Source organism: Chlamydotis macqueenii, chromosome 2 (assembly GCF_036417535.1).
Source record: "Chlamydotis macqueenii isolate bChlMac1 chromosome 2, bChlMac1.mat, whole genome shotgun sequence".
Taxonomy (NCBI): domain Eukaryota; kingdom Metazoa; phylum Chordata; class Aves; order Otidiformes; family Otididae; genus Chlamydotis; species Chlamydotis macqueenii.
The window spans coordinates 158,599,168-158,615,412 of record NC_141557.1 but is presented as its reverse complement, the minus strand read 5'-3'; the positions used below and the strand labels follow the sequence as shown (position 1 = coordinate 158,615,412).

Below are 16,245 nucleotides of genomic sequence, written 5' to 3'. Positions count from 1 at the left end.
ACCACATACAATGCCATGCTGTGCTGTAACCTCAGAAAGACCGTCTCATCCCAGAGCTCATTCTGGGCTCAGCTCTGGATCCAATACAGAAACCAGTCGTATCTGATTGCACATACCCTTTCTGCTAACGAATAATTTAAAAAAAAAGACTAAAAAACCATCAATTTATTGTTTTAAAAATGAGCCTCTGAAATTACTTTCGGGAGCATGACTACAATGAAGTTCACTGAATGTAAATATATAAACCTCAAGGTGGCGAAGGCAGCTTATACAGTGCAACATGGCTAGATACAGAGAAGATGTGCCCAACTGCTCAATCTTCCTGTGTTTGTAGGGAAAAATAATTTCTATTTCAGCTATGAAAGTAGGTGATAATTTCAACATACCCTCACTTCATCAAGGACTATTTTTTTCTTCCTAATTTTATCAGTTTTAATAAAAGATACTGCCTCTCTCTACAAAACTTGATCCTTTTTTTATTTTTGGGGGCTAGTCCTTCAAGATGACTACGTAATTCCTACAACAACCATATTGAGTTGTATATGTCTTGTACAAGGTACACACCAAGCTCAGCCATGGAGTTAGGAAGTTTAATAATACTGAGGATGGCTCCCAGTGGAAAATCGAGCTGGAGATTGCTAATAGTTCAAGGTTAAGATTGTTCAGTTTTTCATAGTGGTGAGACATATCCTGGGCTGCATCAAGAGGAGCGTGGCCAGCAGGTCGAGGGAGATGATTCTCCCCCTCTACTCTGCCCTGGTGAGACCCCACCTGCAGTACTGTGTCCAGTTCTGGAGCCCCCAACACAAGAAGGACATGGACCAGTTTGAGAAGGTCCAGAGGAGGGCCACGAAGATGATAAAAGGGCTTGAGCACCTCTCTTATGAGGACAGGCTGAGAGAGTTGGGGCTGTTCAGCCTGGAGAAGAGGAGGCTCCGGGGAGACCTGATAGCTGTCTTCCAGTAGCTCAAGGGGGCCTACAGGAAAGATGGAGAGCGGCTGTTCAGTAGGGCCTGTTGCGATTGGACAAGGAGTAATGGTTTTAAAATAGAGGGAGGTAGATTTAGATTGGAAATTAGGAAAAAAATTTTTACAATGCGAGTTATAGAACACTGGAACAGGTTGCCCAGAAAGGTGATGGAAGCCCCATCCCTGGAAACATTCAAGGCCAGGCTGGATGAGGCTCTGAGCAACCTGATCTAGTTGGGGATGTCCCTGCTCCTTGCAGGGGGGTTGGACTAGATGACCTTTGAGTGTCCCTTCCAACCCTAACCATTCTATGATTCTATGATTCTATGTTTTTTGAATTTATGTTCATGATTCAAATACTCTAGGAAACGTCTGATATCTGTGGGCTTTTTTCCAAACAGCCAGATGTTACAATGAGTTGCTCATTTATAAACCTACTGATGGATATATGGTATGTGTAATCTGTAATGACAGGGAGAATACATAAGTTACAGATTTTCAAGGAAAATCGGCAATCCTTCATTTAACAATCTGGTTTCTCTTCCAGACAGCCTTCTTCACCCCACACCCTAGGATTCCTGTAAGTAACATCTCTAATACGCATGGCCTCTAGCTTATTGTCTGTCCTATCTGATAGACACAGAGCACCTTAGCATTTTCCATGTTATTTAAATACTTTCATAAAAAGCTCAGCTTGAGTCTGGTTCTGGGCAACTTCACTGTTGTAACCAGCCATGATGAGAAGTCCACATCTGTCCTGGTAACAGCGGCATCCAAGCCAAACATGGCTGGGACATAGCTGTATGCTGTCCCAGCCTCTTAGATGAAGTTTAAAATGAAGTTTTATTTCCCACCTGCAGCGCATAGTGGGAAATATCTGACATTACACAGGCTCACACCATTTCTATGTGAATAACCTTGTTAAGGATCAGGAGGCTTTATGGTGTGTATAAATGTCAGAAATAGGCTGTAAGACTGACATTAGAAAGGAAAGTGCATATGCCAGGTTCTTCAGAGGCTGAGGAACGAAATAGGAATGTGAGGTAGTACTGAAAATAGAGACAAGATTTCTTTGGTTCACTTTTCCCCTTGGCTCGTAGTGTGCTAATGTATGTACTAGTGAAATATGCAGAACAATGACATTTTATATGGTCTTTGTAGTGGTACAATCACAGTAGGAGTTCTCTCTTTTGCTTTTAGCACATTACTCTTGTAAATGAGCTGCAAGACTGAAGAATAAAAGGCTTGAAGTGTGTCAGCAGGGCAGGTCGCCGGGATTTTGCACGTGCAGGATGGGTGTGATGGTCTGCACCAAGTGTTGCTAGCTTTGGGAGAAGGGGAGGTAAGGGTAGTCACCTTTGATTCACAGCTCTACAAATTAAGGTGTCAGAAAGTGGTGATAAGCCTTAGGAGAGTGTCATGGGTTATGTCACAGAGGCTGCAGGACCAGCAGGGTACTGAAAGCTGTCACACACTCTCCCAAACACCATACTTGCCACTGCTTTCCACTGAGTACGTGCTGTACAGTAACAGGGAGCCACCGACACAGGCGGAGACAGGAAACACAGCCTGGATGAAAGGCAGCATCACCATTATTTTATGTACTTAGTTTAAAACAACTTAATTTAAAACACACTTTGGTAATTGTCAGAAATGGAAAATCTCTAACCAAGTGAGTTTGAGCTCCCATTTACCCTCCACCGCAGCTCCATTGTGTGTTTTGGGTGTAGCCTGTGCTGAGCTCTGCAGAAACTCGCTGATGCAGCAGGGCAGTAGTGGGTGGTGAACGTCGGTTTCTTCCATGGGGTGCAGGAAACTTTTTCATGTTTATTTAGGCTAGTCAGTTAAAAATATTAAATATTTTTTAGAGACGGAGGTGTGTGAGAACTAAAATGGTGGTCAGGTACGATGGCTGAAAAGAGGGAAAAGCAGTAAAACAGGAGATGGCTCCTCACTCGACCTTCTATCTCCCAGTGCAGCGGGGCACAGCTGAGCCCCCACTGTGTTTGTTCTCCTTTAAGTGGCACAGAAATGACTAACACATTAATTCAGACTACAGGAGGACACTGCCGAGAGTAGGTCAAGGAAGCTGTAAGCACTGATCTGGCTCAGGTTGGTAGCAGCTGTTAGCTGTCACCTCCTCATTTCTGTTCATTGAGCTGTAGGAAAGAAGTGGGTTTCAGTGGATTAAGTCCAGCTGCCAGGGGCAGAGGTCTCCACAGTGCGCAGCACTAGCAGAAAGTGTTAACAGTCTCGGCAGATAGTCATGGGTTCGACAAATTTGGGAGTACTCACAGGCAGATTGGGTTAAGAGATGCTGCCTTTACCTGTGTTGAGAGGGCTGGAGCACCTCTCCTGTGAGGACAGTCTGAGAGAGCTGGGGCTGTTCAGCCTGGAGAAGAGGAGGCTCCAGGGACACCTTATAGTGGCCTTCCAATACCTAAAGGGGGCCTACAGGGAAGATGGGGAGAAACTCTTCAGCAGAGCTTTTCACTCTTTAGTGACAGGACGAGGGGTAATGGTTTTAAAATAGAAGGAAGCACATTCAGACTGGATATAAGGAAGAAATTTTTTACATTGAGGGTGGTGGAACACTGGAGCAGGTTGCCCAGAGAGGTGGTGGATGCCCCATCCCTGGAAACATTCAAGGCCAGGTTGGATGGGGCTCTGAGCAACCTGATCTGGATGGAGATGCACCTGGTCCTTCCAGGGGGGTTGGTCTAGATGACCTTTAAAGGTCCCTTTCAACCCAAACCATTCTGTGATTCTATGATTGTGGCTGTGCAAGGACGTGAGATTGGAATTTTGCCAATTTTGCCTTATCATGCAAGTCAAGTGTCAAGGAAGAAGTGGAAGAAAGAATATTAAAAAAACTTCCTCCCTTTACCTGCTGAGTTACTTCTTCCCTTTGCATTCTTGTTTTCCCCGGTAATATGTGCCTTTATTCCCTCTTTCTAACAGCATTCCTACCTATAGATTTAATGCTGTATGTCTGTGCTCTGCTGCTCTACTCACTCAAAAGAGTTAGAGCTTGAAATGTCTTTATGCAGAACAATTTCCAGGCACAGCCATACAGGTTTGTTGCATAGGACCCTTTGCTTGAACTACTTTTGGTGGTCTGTTATCTTTCTGAAGATAGCTGGTTGGACTAGATGACCTTTAAAGGTCCCTTCCAACCCAAACCATTCTACGATTCTATGTTTCTGAAGGCCACTAGATGGCACAGGGGACTGCCTCATTGAAAGTTGATCCAACGGGGTGCTACTTGTTGAGTAAAATTCCTCCTATTATTTATCACAGATGATAATATTTATTCATAATGCTTATTAAATACAGACATAAGTAGTATTTATGCAGTTACATTTATTTTATCTGTTAAAGAATCATTTGCAAATGGACTTTAAATTGCCAGGTGTTGCAGAAATGATTGGCAAATAGCTGATGCGAGTAAAATTCAAGCTGATTTGTCCTGGGCTCTGTGTTTTGACTGATCACTGTTCCTCGTGTGTGTGTAGCTTAAATCACTGATGTTATTACTCTTCCTTGATTGCATAATTGAAACACCTTGTGTAATAAATAATGAATAAGTAAAGATTGCTGTTGCCTGAATACATATGTTCATATAAATATAGAAATGCGAGTATTCATGTAGTGCCTGGCTTATTCTAGCTAGGTCCTTAATTGTGTGCTGTTCCTTTTCCATGTATAAAATGTACAAATATGGGCTTATTGATTATTGCTCTAGAGCTCAGAACAAAGTTGATGAACTTCTGTCTGAAAGCATCTTCAATTTACTTTAAGGAGGAAGAACAGGAATAAATTAATCCTATTAATCAATGATGGTGGTGCATGAAATAGTGTATTGACATTGCAGGAAGGAGGAGAAGTTGCATGGATTTATGGAGATGCTAACAAAACTAGAGATTAAGTAAAACTGCGTAATACACATTTCTGGAAGTGCTCAAGATGAGACCCTCAACACGCCCTCTCTTGTAGGCAGAATAGGGAACTGTCTGTATGCGGGATAATGTCCCCAGCTGTAGGATGACGTTAGGTCTGTGGTCCAACAGAGGGGCAGTGCTGTGGTGCTGGCACTTGCTGTTAGTCGTATCATCTCGCCTTGTAATACATTGGAGCTGAACTGATCGAATTTTGGAATGGTAAATTCTTTAACTACTGTTCTTTAGGAGGAAGAATGGTTCTCTTTTTAAAGGAACATTTTCGCCATTGTTGTTGTAGCAGTCCAAGAAGTCCAGACAAAGATCTCCAAATCTTAATGTGCGATAACATAGTTTTGATTCATTGGCCTCAAAGTCCTTTGAAGAAACTACTCTATATTAGAAATTGTTATCTGGTGGAGAGAGCCCTCTTACGAAACAGGATTAATGTGATATACAGCCATGGAAATAGTTTCTATTTCTCTCTTTGTCTTATTCTTTTATACCAGGGTGAACCCGGACCAAAAGGGGAGAAAGGAGATCAAGGAATGAGTGGAGAACCTGTAAGCACAGCCAAATATTTCTTCAGTTGGTTTTGAACTTCAACAGGGAGAGGGCATGAGAGCTGCCTGTTTTGGAGGATGAGGAGGGGACATGCTCCTTCCATAGCCAGGATATTTTTCTCATCAGAAATGGCCACAGTGGTGCTTGGCTTCGTACTGACTGTAGAGGAAGCTACATGACTGCATGAATTTAAGCACTTAATTTATAGCTCTGGGCCTTAGTGGCTGAAAAGAGGAATATGGAGTATGCTAGACAGAGTTTTACTGACAATAAGGTTGTACAGGATTTATTAAGGGCTTTTGAAGTGATGTGGCCCAGCTAAGTTGTGCGTTTGGCTACTCCATTTGTGGTCTGGACCTCTCTTGATCTGGATGGAGCCCCCAGGAGAGACTGAGTCCTGTGCAGTCATAGCCTCTGTAAAAACCACCCTTTGTTCTCTCAGTGGGAGGAAGGAGAAACATCTTGTTCTCAGAAGAAAGGAGGAGTTTCCTTCATCTCCTTCACCTCTCCCTCTGTTTTTACAGGGATTACCTGGGGTCCCAGGTGAACAAGGTGTCCCAGGACCTGCAGGAGTACAGGTAAGAGGGACCAGTCTTGAAGAAAATCATTAATACCGTGCACATTTTAACTAACAACCGGTAAATGGAGGACTGTTCAGTGAGTGGCTTCTGTCCTGCCAAAATCCTTAAGAAAGGGCTACATGGTATGTAGGATTTGGACAAACCCTCTGGACTGCGGTCTGTTTTCACCATTTCTAAATGGCTATTGTTTGTATTTGAGCACTGCAGGCAAAAATTCTTCTGTGCAGGGAGACCATCACAGTTGAGCTGGAAATTAAGTAGGTGGTAAGCCTGAGGATAGGAAGGAATTTCAGCCAGATGAATGCCTGCAAGTTTCAGCATCCTGTGCTGAGAAGCAGCCTCTGAGCTGATCAGCCATTAGTAATTCTTCTTGTGTCTCAGGGTTTTATTTTTATATTTCATTTTCTCACTGCACAGAGAACTGGGAGCCATTTCCTCAGACGTTAAACTCCTCTGTGAATTGATTAACAAAAAACATTGCCTGGTGCACGTCCAGGCATCTTGAAGTCTTTTTGTCTGGCAGGCACTCCCCCTTCATCAGCTGGTACCTCTCTTCTTTCCGCACAGGGTACAAAGGGGCAGAAAGGAGCCCGAGGAGAAGCCGGAGCCCCTGGAGAGACTGTGAGTAACTGCTTCCCTTGCAGCACTTTTTCCTGACAGTAACACACCTGAAGGGACACTGAAGTCGATGCCTTGCAGATTTGCAGTCCCAGGCTGCTTGGACAGAGGGCACATCCTCAACTGCAGCTGGCAGAGTCACTGCTTGTGGGCAAACAGGCACAGCTGCACCAAACAGATCCATGCCCCAGTCAGCCCAGCTCTCAATTGTGCATCTTTTGTTGGCTAAGACTCTCCCACTCTAACAAAATGCCCTCTTTTCTGGGTGAGGTGCCGGCAGAGCTTGTTACCACGCTGCGATATCAGCCAAGCGCAGGCAGCCGGCTGGTGCAGGGAGCTCACTCCTCATCAACAGTCTGAATTAGTTTTTTCATCACAGTCGGTTTTAGGCTTCTTAGTCAATTCTGCTTTCTTTAATACAGGCTTGTCACCAGAGGAATCATCACATACTGCTTTTTGAGGCATGTGTTGTAGGGAGTGCTGCTGTTGTCTGGCTGTGCTAAAGAACAGCAAAGGATTCAGGTCTCGTTTTGTTATTGTGAGAGGGTATAAGCCCTTTGCAGCTCAATAAAAGGCCACATGCTTCCTTTACAAGCAGAGAAGGAAGACTGAAGAACTATTTGAAATAATGATTGAGAGAAAGATGATTGTGCCTGGAAGAAGGAGGGAATAGGAAGCTCCAATTAAGCATTGTAGAGCATTAAATTTCTTCTTCCACTTTTGTGTTCATGGCTTTCCTTGTTGGGCTTGTGCTTAGACATTGTTTTTAGCAGTGCTTTGACCCTAAACTCTGAACTGCCTGTCCCCAGGCGGAGACTGCTTGTCTCTTTCATTCTTAGTTGAAGGACTCCTTAAGCTTTTTGGGGAGAAAAAAAAAAAAAAGAGAAAGGCAAAACCCATCCTCCTTCCACCAAACCTATCCATTGGTTTTATTTCTTTGTATAACCTAGTGGCTTGGAGGATGTTAATGATATGGAAATGCAGGTATATGCAAGCACTTTTTTTTTTTGCTATCCCTTCACGGACTGCCACTGCTTCAGATGTTTCTATTGACTCATAGACCAGTGATTGTAAATAACACAGAAATGAGGAAACCTTTATTTCTCTTTTAGTGAGTCAAAGGTGTCAGATAGACATTCACTTAGTGAAAAGCTGGTGTATGGAAGATTTTAATAATCTCTCTACTATTTCCATTGTTCTTCTGCAAGGTATTACTGCCCAGCCCTTCCAGTAGAAGGGGTTTCTCTGTATTCTACTCCAAGTCAGATAGATTATTTCAGTCTGTCAGTGCAGATGTTTTTAGATAATCTGTCTGGTTTAGCCCTAAATGGATTGGGTATGCTAATAGAAATCCTCTTGCTTGCAAAGCTGTGATGGCAGGTGAACCCTGGCCAGTGCAGAGTGACGAGCAAACTACAGAGTAGCAACTTCAACCTGATACAGTCAAGTATAGAGGAAAATGTCTAAGTATAGCCTGGTAACCCCAAACATACATCTCTATGGGGACATAAATCCCCAAATATATGTCCTCTCATGTTCCACATGCATTTTTGGGGGGACACACATGGGCTTTTCCACCCTCAAATCTTTTACTTGCAGACAGAAAGGACCTGCAATTCAGAACGATAACACTCTGAATGATTTGTGCTGGTCCTCTATTTAGTGCAAATGAGTGTTTTCAGGTTTTGTTCCCCAGAGCACAGAAAGGTATAATTGTCAACAAAGCATATTTTCTCAACCTAGATTTTCATTTTAATGATAAATCAACATACTTTCCCCCGTTCTTTTGATGTTTCAGACCCAGACTTTCTTCCTTTAGGAAGGTAATTTTAAGCTCTCATCCTTAGATTTTGGATTTATTTTGATGGAAAGTAATTTTAAGCACCAAAAGAGAGTTCCCATCCGTTTTGTATTGTTTCATGCTTCTTTACGCTATAAAGTATTTCATAAAAATGCTATTTTTTGCTTTGTGCTTGTACAACACCTTGTCTGACATGAACTCCAATCTCACTTGGAACATCTTGTTCCTATGGTGGTACAAGTTGTGAATTACATATGCACACACTTTTCATTTTCTTAAAACAGGGTGTGACTGGGCCAGCAGGGCCCCCAGGTCCAAGAGGCTTGCCAGGAAATGTGGTATGTATGCACCAGTGTATTTCTTTTCCCATCTGTGCCCTGATTTCTTTATTTAGTATGTTTAGTGTTCCCTTCCACAGGGTATACTATTACTTTCAAAAGGCTGTTTCATTACACCTTTTTGTGATTGAATTGAAAGATCTGGAGGCATCTGGGAATGGTGTATCCATGAAACATGTTCTCATATTCATTTGTAGCAAGAGGGAGGCATGGAATTCCTCCATTCCTCACCAAATTTGCAAAAGCCATTTTTGCTGCCAGCTCTTGAAGAGAAAAAATTGCAATGTTTATTGTCTCTCTGGTTTTGTTCCCTTTGGCTTACTTTCATTTGTCCTTTCCTTTTGAAAACACGACTTCTTGATATAAAAATTGCATGGTAAACTCCTATTTTCATTATGACAGCATGTAAGTATTTAATCCTAGAATCAGAGCCATGAAATCGATACGATGTCCTCCTTACCTCGTTAGATGTTCGTCACCATTATTAAGTTGTGCATGATAGAATGTTTTGTGTTTGCAAAAAAAAAAAAAATCTTTGGGCTAACTTCCTGCTTCACTAGTGTAATTTGCTTTCTAGTGCCTGGGGTTTCTCTGGGTTTACACCGGAGTAAGTGAAAGACAGCAGTTACACCCCATGTTATAATGCATTCAGGCACAGTGGTTTAGCACAGAGGGCTCTTTAAGGCAGAGTTTATTACCTGGGCAATCCAAGAAATCTTAAATTGCTTTTCTACTAATTGTTAAGATACATTTGATTTAATTGCATTAATGTGGTGATTTAATTTCAAACTGAAAGACGATATAAAAAAATGAAGACCTTTTCCAATTTCATATTCCTTTAAGCAAACTTCTATACCAGTAATACCAATTTATTACCTACAAAAGCAAATATAGTTGGAAATTTTTTTTTACTGGTGCCGAAAAGAAAATAATTATGACCTCCATCCTGTGAAGAGGTCAATCCAATCTTACTGGTGCCAAGATATCATTTCACATCTTAAAATGGAATACCACTCCGTAATGTGTTTTGGTGAGTTAGGAAGTTACAGTATTTAATTTAGAGCTCTAAATCATCCCTATTTTGACACAGAATACTTTGAGATTTGCCAAGGTGTGAAAAGGATTGAAAACTGAAATAGAGGGTAAAATAAATGTAGCTGTATTTTGCAATGTATAGCTTTGGAGAGTAGTAGCCATAAAAAAAAACCAAACGTTTTGAGACTTTTGGCTTCTCTGATACAGAGGTGATGATTAGGGGTTTGTTGGTAATGGATTAGGAACTGCTGAGGATTTCACAGAAGGAAAAGAATAGTTATTGGTAGAAGGAGAATGCACAAATCTGAGATTAGCTCAACTTCTACTTTTGCTGTTCAGCTCTTTTTTATATTGAAAAAAAAAACTCCTTTGAGTACTTGATGCAGAGCTTTTCTGTGGTATTTTCTGGATTACAGGTTGTCTGTACTGGGAAACGTAAAACTGACACTAATCCTTGACACAGATTGTACTCAATCCACAGGTCTATCCATTTGCTTTAGGATCAAATACTGCCTAAAAAGAAAGTTTTAAGCTTTAAAGTTCTTTTCTCTCCAGGGTGTGCCTGGAGACCCTGGACTACCCGGAAAGGCGGGAGAAAAGGGGGAAAAGGTGAGTTTGTTCTTTTATGGATTTGTCTTTCTTCTTCTTGGGCATTTTAAGTCCTGGGATAGAAGCAGTCTGAACTGGGAAATTATTTCATAGGTTCGTGGAGGGTTAAGACACATGGACTCATTAGATCATTTTGTCTAACCTCCTCTATTACACATGCTATAAGGTTTTAACCCTGTTACAGCTTTATAATTTACCTAATAAAACCACTGAGATACAACTGGATGTAGTGAAGTCACTGCTACACATTTTTCAATGATGATCCGCTGTCCTCATTGCCTGACTAGAGTGGGGATTTAGTGTCTTAAGTACCTCCTATTCATCACTGTAAATCCAAAACTTGAAGAAAAACTGGCTTTCATGGTTAAGAAACTGAGATTTCTGCTTTCCTGATAAGATTTTTTAACTGGAGCATTCATTTACTTTTTGCCTGCCTTGCTTAATTGTTATGTCGCATCTCAGAGCTAGGCAGTGAGCTTTCTGAGGTCAGGGGTTTGTAATTTGGTGGAGTAGGAATGATTAATCAGAAACATGGCCCCACAAATGCATATATGTGGGATTTAAAAGGGGATGAACCCCAGCTCCTTCAATCAAATAATTTTCTGGATTATTGAGATCTACCTCAGGGTCATGTGTGGACCAAGGGCTCTCTTATACAGCTGGTACCCAAAACATTTTGAAGTCTTCTTTTACTTTCCTTAAGGAAAATTACAAGTGCCTTGAGATTACTGAAGGAAAAAGCTTCCCGTAAAACAGTGTTTCCTATGATACCAAGAGAAATTCAGATGAGAAGTCTAGAAAAAACACCTGTTTCAGTCCCAATGAAAGATCTGAGATGTGAATAGTCTTTAGTATGCTACTAAGTTTTGCTGGTTTGTCTTCTACAGGGTGATCCTGGAAAAGAAGGAAAAGTGGGCTTACCTGGGCCAACTGGCCAGCCAGGGCCTGCTGGAGAGCCAGGTTTGCCCGGTAAGGGTAAAGATGGAGAACAGGCAAGTACTGCTGGAGAGCTTTGTGCCTGAGTAGTTCAATGTGAGATAGACGAGCATGACTTCTTCAGGAGAGCGGTAGATTTGTGGTAGAGTTACGCTGCATTGTAACAAGTGCTCGCAGACTCTCTACCTGAAGACATAAAAGACCTGTCTGTGCAAAATGCTGCAGATCACAGTGCGGCATCCAAAAATGCAGAGAGAGATGAAGCTGTATTTCTGAACATTAAACCCCCTTCAGTGTGCCATAGTGGCCATTGAAAATGGAGATCACAAGGAGTAACCGTTGTCCTTGTGGTGAGTACAAAAATGGTTACCTTGACGGAAATTCTCTAAAAGCATGAAATTCTAGCCCAGTTAGCAGATTATTTAATTTGTGTCCATGATATCAGTAAAATATTGCCAGGACTGCGTGAGGCAAGGAGGGTGGTGGTGGGGATGCTTGTTGCCTTGACTATCTCAAAGTCCAGGGTCCTGTTTGGCTGCATAATAACTGTTCCCTGGTTTTGACTTTGTCACTTTAGGGGCAAAGAGGCCCACCAGGCTTGCCAGGACCCTTTGGACATAAGGTGAGCATGGATTTTACTGTGGACTGCTTCTCTCAGTTGAAGGAACTGGAGGAAAAGTTATGCTGGAAACATGGTCCGTTTTTCACTGGAAAATAGAGTTTGTGAAGCCATCACTTAAAAATGCACTTCTAGCCTTTTAGAAGGTTAAGATATGAATTAGCTGTGTTCACTTTCCACATTTAAAATTTCTTCCAGCATTATGTGATTTAAACACAGACTAAGGGGTGAATGCACACTTTTTCAGGGAAGCTGTGACTGAGGACCTTTAATCCATGCAGGCAGAGAGACGTTTCATAGCTAAAGGATGATCTACTCTCAAGACCACCTGTTAGCCCCTCAAAGAGGACTCCTGTGTAGCACTCATTTCCTTCACCTCTCTCCAAGAAAGATGTGAATTATTTTCCAATGGAACCAGATAGTCATGGTTTGCCCTCCTATATTGTAGTTAAGGCAAAGACTACCTAGTTGAGGAGATTAATGACAGTAATTTATTCAGCTGAAAGTAATGTTTATTCCCTCATAAGTACACAGGAAATAGAGAAAGGAATAAAACAGCAAAAACCTTTGCTTCTGGGAGCATCTGGATTGTGCTTGAATCTTCAATCAGATATGTCAGAAATTCTCCTCTTTGAAATGACCGTGCCCTGATCTGGATGGGAAGAAGAATAGGAAATGGAAGCAGATTCTGTAAATTATATAAGTAGGAATATAGCAGTATGAGACTAGATCTATCTAGGTCCTGTATTTTTTAAATAACCAAACTGCTATGAAATGTTTTCTTTTCGTTTTGCTGCATTGTGTATAAATGCGTTGTAGTCTGTTGTATATATCTTTGACAGTTCAGAACACACACACACAATATTAGACTGAGAATTAACCTACAAGCCAGAAAAGAACACTAAAAGAAATCTCATTAAGTATTCTATTCAATATCAAAACAAGATGGTAAGAATCTTAATTGTGCATGGGAAGAACTATTGAACTTTTTATATTGAAATTATGTTCTTGAATAAAATAACAGATAAGGGGTCTACCGGAGTGTTTGAACTGATCAGAACACATTTTCTCTCACTGCCCTTGCAGTATTGTTTCTTTGTAATATAAAATTAGCTTCAGAAGAAAGAAAGAAAGCAAAGAAAAAAAAAAAGAGATATTGCAGTCTGAATTTTGGGTGGGCAGAAGCCACAGGTAACAATTTTTCTATCATGCTTCTACATAGCTGGAAATAGTGTAATAATAAATAACACAAATGGGACCCATTGTTATAAGTCTACTGCAAACATGAGACTGAATCTCACAACGGCAATACAAGCCATAAAAATCTTACTTGATTCCTGCCTAAAACAAGAGAACAGACATTAAATTTAAGTATTGCAGCTGAATTCTTTCTTAACCCTCTGTCTACAATGCCCATTAAACAATGTCAAGTACTTGTTTGTGCTCTGCAGGTTTTACTGTTGAAAATCTTGTTTTCTAGAAGGGAGATCTCTCCTTCTGTAGTGTGGTCCTCTAGAGACAGTGGTAGAACTGTTGAGTTATTTTTTTACAAAAAAAAATTATTCTTACTCTTCTGTGAGTAGACACATATTGGCAAAAGAAAGGCGAATATTAAGATGTAACTGAACAACCCTAATTCTGTCTTCCCTGGATAAATAATCTGTATTTAGCAATATTTGCAGGTTAGCCATCTACCACAGAAACACAGAGGAAGAAAAGCATGTTACGGTGCTTAGTGTTTCCTCAAGCCAAGGAGAGTGCCTATTACTCTGCAGGCAATTGCAAATGCTGGAAATTGGATGCTGTGCACTAAAATAAATTAAAATACTTGTAGAGGCTGTGTTCCCTCTTGGTTATGTGACGTGGCACACACTGATGCTGTGAGTGCTCGCAGCGGTGGGCTGGGGCTCGTGTGAAGGAAGGGGGCAGTTTTCTTGTCATGATATGACCACGACTGTGCAGTATCCCCATGCTGCCACAACCTGATACCATTCCTCTTTGGACAGGATCTGTTCTGCATGTACCGGTGTTATGTTCTATTGTAAAACTTGACAGCATTTCAGCACATTTTCTCCTTTAACATCTTCCTTTGTTTCAGGGTGAGAGGGGAGCTCCTGGCCTCCCTGGACAGCCAGGAGACAGAGGCGTGCCGGGAATCGGACTGGCTGGACCCCCTGTAAGTAGCAGGTCCTGCTGCAACTTGTGACAAGATAAAATCTTACATCTGGGGAATGTGTTGCCTGAGCTCAGCAACGCATGTCCCAAGAGCCTGTGAACATTTTACCCTCTAAAGATGCAAAGCACAAACTGGTCCAGAGGCTGACCTTTGTGTCTCAGATGTCTACACATCTGTTGTGAAGGCTCTTGATTAATTTCGTTTTAGCTGAAAGAGAAAGGGAAATAAGTGCCATAGGAGTGTTTGATATCACTGACTGTTCCTAGTGACTTTTCTGAGTCATCTTGACTCATTGGCTGTGGATGTGAATCCAGATATGTGCTAAGCCAGCAGGATTGGTCTGCTGGGGAGATGTAAACCTGCTGTCACCCCATTAGAAGGGATGAGCATGACACACATGCCCGCATCAGTGACACAGTCAGCACTCTGATAAGGAAATACAAAATCAGATTACTTAAATTGCCATGTCCCAGGAAAGCCATTGTCCCCATGTTCCCACAAAGGTTTAGTTGCACCTTATCCAGCTCTACCCTCAGCTCTTGCTGTCGGTATTGAAGGTATAACCGTATCAGCAGGCCACAAGGTTATTTGGGAGTCTGCTCTGCAAAGTTTGGATTTTCATATCACAGGAGTTTGATCATTCCAGTATTTGGCATGTACAACTCCTCTTGAGATGAGGGGGATGTGGGAGTGCTCTCACTGTAGCCCTGCACAGAGTCCTTCAGATATGCACTGAACATGCAGGAGAAATATGTTTAGGAGAAGGCAAACTTTATTCCTAACTGTAATTGCTAGAGGACATCTGAGACCTTGCATTCTTTTACAACCCCTCGTACAGGCCATGATGCTGTACCAATCACAGTCATTTTTTTCATGCTCTGATTATCTAGACATAAGTTTCCCAATTAGTACAGGAAATTACCTTGAAATTATAAGTCATATTGCTGTTTAATACTAGTTGACAGATCTAGCTTTCTGAGGTGTATCTCTGTTTAATATTTGCTTTTACCTCACTGAATACTATGTGTGTCAATGCAGACGGGGTTAGTCATGTTTCGTACTGTGACAGTTTCATGGCCTTCACAGTCCTCACAGGGTGACTGATGAGTGAAGATTTGCTGGGTGTTATTTGTTATGATTTATCTAAGGAACAGTGATGTTCTTGCATTTCTTAATGTTCTGTCATTAATATTAAAATTAAAATGAAATTAGCAAATGAGCATCTGGCTTGTTTGAAAGTCACTAGGCAGTGGCTAGTATTTAATTACTAGTTTCTAAATTAAGTACAGGGCTAGGTGAGTTCACTTCTGCATCCTGATATATACCAGATAACGAAGTTATTCTTCATTGGGACTTTAGCATCCACATGTCCATGAACACAAATGACTAAGAACTGGACTCCAAATGTAGACGTAACTTGTTTCACATCAGAGGATTACTTTTTTCCCATGTCATCATTGTTTGATCACTATCAGGATGAGTAGTCGCCTACACAGCACACTATTCCTGATTGATTTATTTTTATTTATTTAATCTGCTTCACTAAATAGTTTTTTTTTTTTAAATTACTATTATAATGGTTTTCTCCACTGTACATTCATCATAACCTCAGCTGCAGCACAAAGACTCTGGAATTTGAAAAGCACTGTATAACCTTAAATCCATCAGCCTTTCACAAAGACTGAGTCCCACAGAAAAAAAAAAAAATAGAATTAAGTCAGTGGAGCTGCTTCAGTGCATATTACACACTGAATTAAAGGTGTCAGCCTACACCCTTTTTAGCAATGTGACAAAACTCTGTATATAGTACCTTCAGCTTCAGAGCTGAGAGCCAGCAACTCTTTTTAATTGGAGTCCTCACCCTGTTTTCTCCTGTGCCCTTAACCTCTCTCAGGCTTTTCTCCCTGCATATAACCCTCATAGATGAGGGTTTTTTACTTTGTCTGCTGAAGTATTGATTTACTATTTGCATAACACTGAGCCGTAAACTGAATATTAGCAGAGTGTGTTCTTCACAATTGAACCACAAGCAGAAGGGGGAACTGCTTGCAGAAATGGGGT

General features: G+C 41.4%; 1 protein-coding gene across 1 annotated transcript in view; it reads left to right on the top strand.

The window, feature by feature from the left end:
- COL22A1 (collagen type XXII alpha 1 chain) overlaps positions 1–16,245 on the top strand; it is a 201,505-nt gene that overhangs the window by 148,725 nt on the left and 36,535 nt on the right. The window contains exons 32-40 of the mRNA XM_086742654.1: positions 1,517–1,549; positions 5,417–5,470; positions 5,996–6,049; positions 6,620–6,673; positions 8,756–8,809; positions 10,400–10,453; positions 11,341–11,445; positions 11,967–12,011; positions 14,107–14,184. Coding sequence (XP_086598780.1) covers positions 1,517–1,549; positions 5,417–5,470; positions 5,996–6,049; positions 6,620–6,673; positions 8,756–8,809; positions 10,400–10,453; positions 11,341–11,445; positions 11,967–12,011; positions 14,107–14,184 — 531 coding nt within the window. The remainder of the gene's footprint in view (positions 1–1,516; positions 1,550–5,416; positions 5,471–5,995; positions 6,050–6,619; positions 6,674–8,755; positions 8,810–10,399; positions 10,454–11,340; positions 11,446–11,966; positions 12,012–14,106; positions 14,185–16,245) is intronic.